This window comes from Nannospalax galili, unplaced genomic scaffold, assembly GCF_000622305.1.
Source record: "Nannospalax galili isolate Female #2095 unplaced genomic scaffold, S.galili_v1.0 scaffold315, whole genome shotgun sequence".
NCBI lineage: Eukaryota > Metazoa > Chordata > Mammalia > Rodentia > Spalacidae > Nannospalax > Nannospalax galili.
Window position 1 is genome coordinate 433,745 of NW_008336851.1, and position 9,820 is coordinate 443,564.

The window sequence follows — 9,820 nt, forward strand, 5'->3', positions numbered from 1 at the left end:
TTTATACCTGGAGGAGCTATAATGGAAATATTCTCTGGAAAAGCAGCAGTGACTTTCTGCCTTCAGAGTGGCTCCGCAGAGGCCTAGGAGGGGACTGGACAGGCGGTTTCTAAGGCAGTCCCCGCGTGGCTGTGACGTAGGCCTTGCCCCGCCTGCTCTGGGTGGGGACGCGGGCGGCCACGCCCCCGCGCTTACGTCACCGACCCGGTTCCCTCTCCCGGGAGCGGCGGCGGACGCGCTGCTCCCACCCCCTCCCTTCTTAAAGGCTGTCCCCTCCCTGGTAGTGACCGCGGCCCGACCCTCGGCAAGGCAATGGCGGGGGCCCCGAGCGCGGGCTAATGTGCTTGGGTGCCCTGCCATGGGCTGTATTGGCTCTCGGAGCCCAGCGGGTCAGGGTAAGAGGCGGAGGCCGGAGCATGGCTGGGGAGTCGGGCTGCAGCAGTTCAGTGGGGCCGTGGGTGGGTAGAGGCCGTGAGGAGGGGGCTGATGTCGGGAGAGGGAGGAGCCTGCACCCGGGAGGCGGGTCGGGCCAAATGAAGGAACTGGGAGGGGGCTTACCGACTCATGTTTGCTCCTGTGACCTGCCTGCAACTGGGCTTTTGCGTGGTCTCACCATATGTCCGTACTGGTACCGCTGAGGGTGGCTGCGGAGCGTGGCCTGAGAGCGGCTGGGTACCCTGCGGCCCCCGCCCCTCCTCTCACTGTCTAGGGAGTGGCTCTGTGCTTTGAACCTGCTTCTCAGCTGAGTGCTATTGTTTTAAGGAGTCAGCCTAACGCTGGCCAAGTACCCTACCACAGAGTTTTTGCCTAACACTTGCTGTCCTACTTCAGAGTCAGCTGGTTGATGAAGGGGACTGAGGCCCCATGTGGGGGCACCTGTGAGCAAACTGATCATCCCTCACACTTACACCTCTTCATTTCATTCCTCTACTCCCATGCACAACAAAACACTCTTACTCTGGAGAGAAAAGGGAGTCCAGAGACAGGCTATCAAGGGCTTCCTACAGCAGAAGGCCCCTGCTCAGGCCTTGATTCCATATGAACACATGTGGGGCCTGTGTTCTAGACATCTGAGGTCTGCCAGCCTACCTTACAAATCTATGTCATGGATTTCTCCAGGGACTTTTGATTTTAAGGAATGGGTTTGAAATGGGTCCTTGGCCTTCCAGGCAGGTGGTCACTCCCACATAAGCCTTAATGTGGTTTATACTTATGGTGCTTTGGACCTAACTATGGCTGAGATTTGTACTTACCTTGATGAATTCTGGGATTTGTAGTCCTAAATTTTTTAGCCTCGTGGCTTTTGAATATGAGAAGCCGCAGGCTACTTGAATTTCCCCTGGTCTGGTTGGAGTTCAGAAGTCATCCCCTCCTGTAGACGGGGACTCATTTGGCTGATCTCTGGACTGGCCTTGAGAGCCCTGATTAGGTACTAGCTGGGGGTCAGGGATAGCCTGTAACCTCCTGTCTCCCTTCTGATTGGTAGCATTTCTGGGGACCGCCAGCTGGCTGAGGCTCAGGGACAGAGACGGCTGCTCCAGCTAAAAGGTCAGTTGTGATGTACATGGCCTGTTGGCACTGTGTAGCCGAGGATGAGTTTTAGCTCCCTAAGTCCCAGAGAGCTTGGCTAGGCCCCTGGCACTCCCACTTCCTAAAGCTATGAGACAGGAGTGTTCTCCTTATGTGACTAGGCACAAGTTCCAAATGGGGAGGGGACTGGCTCAGCATCCGGAGCCAAAACGAGAATAGAACTGGGAGCTGAGCCTGGAGCAGTTTGGGCTTTTGGTTCTCTGCATCAACATAGCCAGCATGCCTATGATTTCTGTGCTGGGTAAAATGTTTTTGTGGCAGCGGGAAGGGCCTGGAGGACGATGGACTTGTCAGACAAGTCGTAGAGGTGAGACCAGAGACCATGGATGTGATCTGGGAGGTGATGGGAAGCTGAGGAGGAGGGCACTCAGATGGTGAAAGGAAAATTACTCTGGCTTGGATATTAGAAACCAGGCTGAAGTAAGGTGGCCTACAAGGCTGGGGCCATCAGGAAATGGCTATTTAAGACTTAAGTGTTTTTTGTTCGTTTTTTAAATCATGAGAATAGAGTAGGTAGACAGTGTGGACTGGCAAGATGAAAGAACCAAGGGAGCAGGGACAGAGAAGGAAGGCAGTGAAGTCTGCCAGGGGTCAGGCTGGCAGTGAGGAAGGGATGGTATCAGTCCGTGGGAGAGAGAGTTCTGTGTGCTTTCCAAGGGGTGGGTAGGCTGAGGAACTAGGAGAAGATTCACAGTTTACCCCCGCTTGGGTTTCACCTTAAGAGTTTTGATGGCAATCTGTGGAGAAAAGTGTCCTTTGGGCTTCCACGGAAGACCCCCAACCCAGTCAGAGCTGTGGGAGAGGGGCTTTCAGGGTACAGGAGAGTGCGTGGGTGGTGGTCACAGATATTCTGGGAGGTGGGGGAGGGGGTAAATAAATGACATGGCAACACTGGATAAAAATGGTGATCTCGGCAGAAGTGGGGATCCAGATGAACACCCTTTCCACCCCATTCCTCAGTGGCTTCAGACCCTGCCTGGGCTGTGGAGTGGATCGAACTCCCTCGAGGTCTCTCTCTGTCCTCCTTGGGATCTGCTAGGACTCTCCGAGGTTGGAGCCGGTCCCCCCGTCCTTCCTCCGTGGACAGCCAGGACTTGCCAGAGGTGCTGAGCCCCTTCTGTTTGTGTATGGGGGATGCATTCACACTTAGTGTATCTGTAGCACCCCCCACCCCATCACCACCATCCTGCTTCGGGTTCCCTTTTTCCTGCAAGCGGAGGCGCTATCCGGCAGGCCGCCCCCGCTCCGGTCTGCTCCTCTCTGCGAGGTGCCAGCGGGCTTGCTAGCGCCTTGGGCGCTGACGTCAGCGCATCCCGGGCCGTATCCCAGGAGACCCTGTTGCGTGGTGATGGGTTGCCAGGGAGATGTACACCTTTTCTGTGGGCTAGGGCTGCAGCTGCGCAGAGTGTCGGGTATGGATGGCAGCGGCTGGGGGAAGCGAGGGAAGGGAGGGAGAGCAAGCCAGGAAACACCGACAGGGCAAGTTCTCCTTCCTAAAGGCCTGGCCAGAGTCTGTCAACGCCAACCTGGAGGCCCTGTCAGCCAGGTACTGAAGGGGAGGGATAGGATGGGCCTGAGATCAAGGGGCAGGTGGAAGCCACTTGTGTCAGGTGGGACCGATGGAAAGTTAGATAATTCTGGGAAAGGGGTGTGCGCCTCAATTCCAATGGAATTGCATCTGCTGGTGCTTGTCAAAGAACACAGGTACAGGATGGAGTTAGGAGCCCAGGTGGATCAAACTCTCAGGCTCTGCCATCCCCTACTCCCTCGGACTGACACAACAGTGGAACCAGGGGAAGGTGGCAAAGGAGAAAGAGTAAGTCTGTGGGCTGAAATTATTACCAAGTAGCACTGTGGCAAGCCTTAAACGGCAAACGGCAAGGGAGTATTTTGTAAGCAAGGATGGCCTTCTTGGCCCCTAAAGCTGATTCCTTTTCCTGGAGGGAGGCAGGCTGCTTGCTGACAAGGGAAGGTGGGGAAGTGAGGTGTTGGGCAGAGGTGAGTGCTGGATTCCAGGGAAGTCTAGGAGGAGGTGAGGCCTCCTTTAAGTGCCTAGACAGGAAGCCTGCAGTAATGGGGGAAAAGCCTAGAAAAGCCTTATTTTGCTAATTATTTTTTTTAAAAAGGGCATTATTTTAAATTGTGTGTATTGTCTGTGTGTGGGTATGTGAAATTGAGTGCAGTGCCCACAGAGGCCAGAGGCATTTGATCCCCTGGAGTTAGAATTACAGGAGGTTGTAAGCCACCTGGTGCCGCTGTTGGGAACCAAGAGCAGTGTGTACTCTTAACTACTGAGCCATCTCTCCAGCCCTCTAAAAAAAACTTTTTAATTTTTCAGTTAGCATACTAAAAAATAATTGGTCTCATTCTCACATTTTTGTGCATATACATCTTTGTACAAGATTTTAAAGAGAGATACGCTTTGATTCACTGTACTTCTGGAAAATGGTGTACATTCATACCTTGCCTCGTTCATTTATCCTGTGCATTTAACACACTGGGCACTGTGTTAAAAAACACTGAGCTGCAGCAGTGACCACACATACTAAATTCATCAGAAGTAAAGACCAATGAAGGAGACCAATGGAGGAGACCAACAAGAAATAGGAAACGTGAAGTAGACCATATTTACACTTGGCACCTAAGCTCCTTACTTGGTACACTGGTAGAAGATAGTGGTTTATTAGAGACTACAGTGAGAGGACAGACCACTGGAAGGGTGGCTAGGTGCTTTTGAGAGGGTGAAATGTCAATAAAGATGAGTGAGCCATCTCATGGGATGAGAGTGACAGTGAGCAAGAGAGAGACAGAGAAAAAGGATTGAGATTACATACCCAGCATTCTAGTCTGAGAAAACAGTACAGAGTTGGAGGAGGTTAGGGACCCATGACTTGTGCTAACCTGGGCAGGGGTACCGTAGAGTCGAGGAAGTGGCAGTGGGAATAGAAAGGACATGAGTGCTAGCAGGGGAAGCTTGGAAGCAGAATCACTAGAGTTTTAGTGGTGGTGTTTTTTTGTTGTTTAAGTCTTTGAGACAGGGTCTCCATGTAGCCCCAACTGGCCTGGAACTCACAGAGGTCCGCCTGCCTCTGCCTCTCCAGTGCTGGGATTAAAGGTGTGCACCCATGCCCGGCTTGAGACAGGTTCTTATGTAGCCCAGGCTGACCTCAACACTGTGTAGCCAAAATTGACTTCTTTCCTTCACCAGGCACCATAGTGCCTGGTTTATGCTGTGCTGGTGATCAAACCCAGTGCTTCCTGAATGCTATGCAAGCACTCTACCAACATAGCTGTATTTCCAGTCCTGCAATAAGCTTTTAAAAAAAATTTATGTGTATGAGTGTATTATTGCCCACATGTATGTAAGTGCACCTATGTCATCCAGTGCCAATAGAGGTCAGAAGAGGGCACTGGATCCCCTGGAACTGGAGTTACAGATAGTTGTTAGCTGCCATGTGGGTGCTGGGAACTGAACCTGGGTCTTCTGCAAGAGTGGCCAGTGCTCTTAATCCCTGAGCCATCTCTCCAACTCTCCATAGACTTTAAGATTAGATATAGGTGGGCAGGCAAAGCTTAGGGGAGAGTTGATGGTAATACTGAGGTAGGGAACCCAGTGGAATGGGAGAACAGTGGTTGTTATATAAAGAAACAAAGTTGTAAAGCAAAGCTAGATGTGGGGAGGAGAATGTGTTGGTTTGACTTTGGTCATGCTAAGCATGTGTCTCTAGTAAAGAGCCTAGAAAGAACTAGAACACGAATCTGAAGACTCAGCACAGGACAGGGGAGGAAACTTAGGGAAGTCTTTGATACCTTAGCTACCACCTTTCCTCTTTTCCCTGTCCTCAGAGGCCCTACTCCATGTTCTTTACTTCCTGATCTGCTTCCCTGCCAGGTGCTGGGAAGATGTAGGATTAGCTGCAGTTCTGTTTCCTTGGGACTGAGTCTCCTTTGTTCCCTGGGAGGAGAGTTCATGAGTCCTCACTTATCCTTCTGTGCATGCCAGTGACTCCTGAAGCATATGCATTCTTCCAGTTCTCATTTACCCCTGATACCTTGGATTAGATATAAACATGTTGGAAGAAAGGTCATTGCTGTCAGAGGGGCACTGACCTTTTGATGATGTTACTCAAGGTGAATGTTGGAGACACAGTCGCGATGCTGCCCAAGTCCCGGAGAGCCCTAACCATCCAGGAGATTGCTGCGCTGGCCAGATCCTCCCTGCATGGTATGCACCCCACTCTATCTCTGGCCAGTTTGTCCTTTTTGGTCTTTTTGAGACAGGGTCTCCCTGTAGTCCCAGCTGACCTGGAACTTGTGTAGAACAGGCTGGCCTTGAACTCAAGAGATCTGCCTGCCTCTGCCTTCCAAGTGCTGGGATTAAAAGGGTGCGCCACCACGCCTGGCCTTTTCCTTTCTTTTGCTCAGGTCTTTTGGGGACTATTTCCTGAGGGCATTTTCTGGGACCTCCCTTTTGTAAATGAATCTCAGCCCTTCCCTACCCTAAGAGCATGGAGTCTAACTATCCTTACCCACGTCCCAGCCAGGTGTTCTCTGCCCTTGCCCTTATCAGACTTTTCCTCATTCCTCCACTTCCAGGTATTTCCCAGGTGGTGAAGGATCATGTAACAAAGCCTACAGCCATGGCCCAGGGCCGTGTGGCTCACCTGATTGAGTGGAAGGGCTGGAGCAAACCTAGTGATTCATCTGTTGCCCTGGAATCAGCCTTTTCCTCCTATTCAGACCTCAGTGAGGGTGAACAAGAAGCTCGATTTGCAGCAGGTGGGTAGCAGAAAGGGGGTTAGCCACACTTGTCATAGGACTAATGCCTCTGATCTTATTGCATCTGCCATGGAGGTTGGCATTTTTCCACACCTGTCTCTGCCCAGAAATCTCAATGATACCTGCTGCTTGCAAACCAAGCCCTAGTCTTACCTCAGCTCCTGTGCCAGTGAATTTTGTGTCTCTTTGACAGGAGTAGCTGAGCAGTTTGCTATTGCAGAAGCCAAGCTCCGGGCATGGTCTTCAGTGGATGGTGATGACTCCACCGATGACTCCTATGATGAGGACTTTACTGGGGGAACTGACACAGGTGAGCAGCATTCTGTATTGGTGCCCCCACCTGGGGTTAGACCCCCCTAACAGGCCTTGTGATTTACTCCGGAGCAACCTCAGCCTTCAAGAGATGAACTTTATCCAGGTGACTTTGATACCCTGGAGGCAAAGAGGGCAGGTCACATTCTGGGAACTTAGCAGTTGAAGTGGAATAGCTCCTTTCCTATAGGTGCTGAGCCCTTTCTCTCCCTGTGTGTAGTTGGGTTGTATGGTTCTCAAGTAAATAAAACCAAGTCCAGAGAATTCAGTGCTCTCCATCTGCACAGCAGAGCCATGTTTCTAGAAGGATCTGTGAGTATCCTTGCCTTTCCTCTCTGAGGCAGCTCTAGTTGGCTGTGGCAGAGCAGATGAGCTGCAGTACAGTGCCCAACACCTCACAGGGCAGTGATCCCAGGCAAACAGGAAGGCATGCTGGGCCTGGACTCCACAGGATGCTGGCTCCAGCTCACCATCTTTGTATTCCATCCTGTGGGACTTGCTGTGGGCCAGTGCTTACAGAAGGGACCCTGGGGGTTGTGCGGCTGTGCTCAGCTCTCCTTTCATCTTCCATTCCTGGGACTGTGTGGCCAGCTTTTTCTGTAACTTCTAGTGTCTGGCCTCACAGGACCCCTGCCCCCCTACCTCTTTGCTCCCACTCCTCTAATTAGCAAGTTTTCTAAGACAGACCCTACATTTAAAGCAGTGGTCCAGAAAGGACTAATTTGGATGCCTAAGGCCAAGATGGAACCCTCAACCACAAGTATTTTCTGTTTTTTTTCTTTCATTTTTTAAAAAATATTTTATTTTTATGTATATGAGTATATTGCCTGCATGTATGTGAGTGCACCCGTGTCGTGCAGTGCCATGGAGGTCAGAAGAGGGCTTTGGATTCCCCTGGAACTGGAGTTAAGGACAGTTCGTAGCCGCCATGTGGGTGCTGGGAATAGAACCCGGGTCCTCTGCAAGAGCAGTCAGTGCTCTTAACCGATGAGTCATCTCTCCAGCCCATTTATTTTTTGAGACAGGGTTTCACTGTGTATCACTGGCTGGCTTGGACTTTATTTATTTATTTTTGGTGTTTTTGAGACAGGGTCTTCCTGTAGCCCCAGCTGGCCTTGAACTCACAGAGATCTGCCTGCCTCTGTTTCTTGAGTGCTGGGATTAAAGGCTTGTGCCACCATGCCCTGCCAAACCTGGAATTTATAATGTAGCCCAGGCTAGCCGTGAACATTAATTCAAAGCTGCTGCTTGCTTATGCAGAATCTTTGAGCACATTTTTAAAAAATGCACAGCGTTTTCTGGTGGGCACAGTCCCATGTTAGGACATGCTGCTTAGTGAGCAGAGTGAGGGCAGTTCAGCTCTCAGTCACTGCCTGTGTGACTATATGCAGTGACCCTACATTTATTGCTTGCCTCCTGTGTGCCAGACTCTTGTTCTCCCAACAACTCCATAAGGTAGATATTATTAGAATTCCCAGGTTACCATGAGAGGAACTAAGGCATTAAAATGACGACTTGTTCAAGGTTACCCAGCTCTTATTCACATTGAAGACCCCTACCCTCCAGCTATAGTAAAGGTGGAAGAAAGTGGGAGTGGGTGGCTTTGTGGTTTCCGCATTGGCCAGTTGAAAGGGTCAGCAGAGCTGTCTTTTTTCTTCCTCTCACAGATATGGCTGGATCTCTGGGGCCCCACCTCCAGGACCTCTTCACAGGTCGCCGATTCTCCCGGCCTGTGCGCCAGGGCTCTGTGGAGCCTGAGAGCGACTGTTCGCAGACCGTGTCCCCGGACACCCTGTGCTCTAGTCTCTGCAGCCTGGAGGATGGGTTGCTGGGCTCCCCAGCCCGGATGATGACCTCCCAGATGCTGGGTGAAGAGCTGCTCCTTGCCAAACTGCCCCCCAGCCAGGAAAGTGCCTTCCGCAGCCTGGGTCCATTGGAGGGCCAGGACTCATTTTACAACTCACCCCTCACGGAATCCTGCCTTTCTCCTACTGAGGAGGAGCCTGATTCTTGCAAGGACTGCCAGCTGCTCTGCCCACTGCCTGTGGGCAGCTGGGAACGGCAGCGGCAAGTCTCTGATGTGGCCTCTTCTGGGGTCATATCTTTGGATGAGGATGAGGTGGAGCCTGAGGAACAGTGACCCAAGTCATGCCTGGTGGTGGCATGTCTCCCTTGGCTGCTGCCAGGGGCAGAGCCTCTGTGGCCAAATGTGGGCTCCGAAGCTTAGAGGGCTTCTGGGAGCACTCACTTCTCCATTGTGTGTTTGCATGAAAGTGTTTGGAGAGGAGGCAGGGGCCAGGCTGGGGGGCGCATGTCCTGCCCCCGCTCATGGGGTTTGCTGGGGCTTGCCTGGGGCCCCTGGGGCATGGTTACAGCTGTGGCAGACAGTGATATTCTTGCTGCAATTCCTCCTGGATGATGTGAAACTAAGGGGGTTGTTTTGACTGTGCTGGGGGGGGGGTGGTGGGAATGGAGGGAGCCTGGCCATCTCCTCCACCTTCCCCAGTGTGCCTCTCCTCTGCTTCTCTCCTCACCTGAGTCCATGTGCAGTGCTTGACAGATCAACCTCCACCTGTGGGGCTGGCTCCTGCCTTCTCAGAGTCTACAGATTGAGCCCTAGGGGCCCCTTGCCCAGCTGGGCTCTGCTGTGCTTCACCTCTCCATCATCTCTAAACCTTTTTTCTTAAAGACAGAGGGTTTCTGGTCTGTTCTTTCAGCCGATCTTCTCTAGGAGGCACTGGCATGATGAAAGCATGTACCCTCTTCCCTTCCCCTGCCCCCCCCCACCAACTCCCCTCCCCAGCCCAGGCCTTTTCCCAGCGCAGCAAAGATGTGTGGGCACATGCAGAATTCTCAGTAGGTGGAAATGGAAAAGGGAATGGCTCTGGTTACAGAGCTATGTTCTTCCATAGAGGACCACAAGGGGGCCACAGACGTAGCCAGGAAGCTGTCTGTTGATGCCTGTGCTTGGTCATTTATGCCAATGAACTAATACTCATGAGGGAGTGCCTTTCCATCAGGGAGGAAAGAAGGTAGTGCTTTTCTCAGCTGAACGGAAGGCTGTAGCCACAGTGCTAGGGGCCCTGCCCTAGTCAGGGTACTACTGATCAGGCAGTGGAGGCCATTGGCAGATTGTACA

General features: G+C 52.0%; 1 protein-coding gene across 6 annotated transcripts; it reads left to right on the forward strand.

Moving 5' to 3' along the window:
- The first annotated feature begins 189 nt into the window (after nt 1-189).
- Fam131a (family with sequence similarity 131 member A) lies at nt 190-9,373 on the forward strand. Of its 6 annotated transcripts, XM_008831302.3 has the most exons (7): nt 204-395; nt 1,487-1,548; nt 2,551-2,693; nt 5,722-5,815; nt 6,187-6,369; nt 6,563-6,679; nt 8,349-9,373. In XM_008831302.3, exons 4-7 carry the CDS (start codon nt 5,746-5,748, stop codon nt 8,819-8,821), a joined length of 843 nt encoding a protein of 280 aa, XP_008829524.1. In that variant the 5' UTR covers nt 204-395; nt 1,487-1,548; nt 2,551-2,693; nt 5,722-5,745; the 3' UTR covers nt 8,822-9,373. The 6 variants fall into 6 exon arrangements, with proteins under 6 accessions (XP_008829522.1, XP_008829523.1, XP_008829524.1 ...); XM_008831301.2 differs by lacking the exon at nt 2,551-2,693 and having other exon boundaries at nt 203-395; XM_008831297.2 differs by lacking the exons at nt 204-395; nt 1,487-1,548 and adding an exon at nt 1,710-1,897.
- The last annotated feature ends 447 nt before the right edge of the window (nt 9,374-9,820 follow it).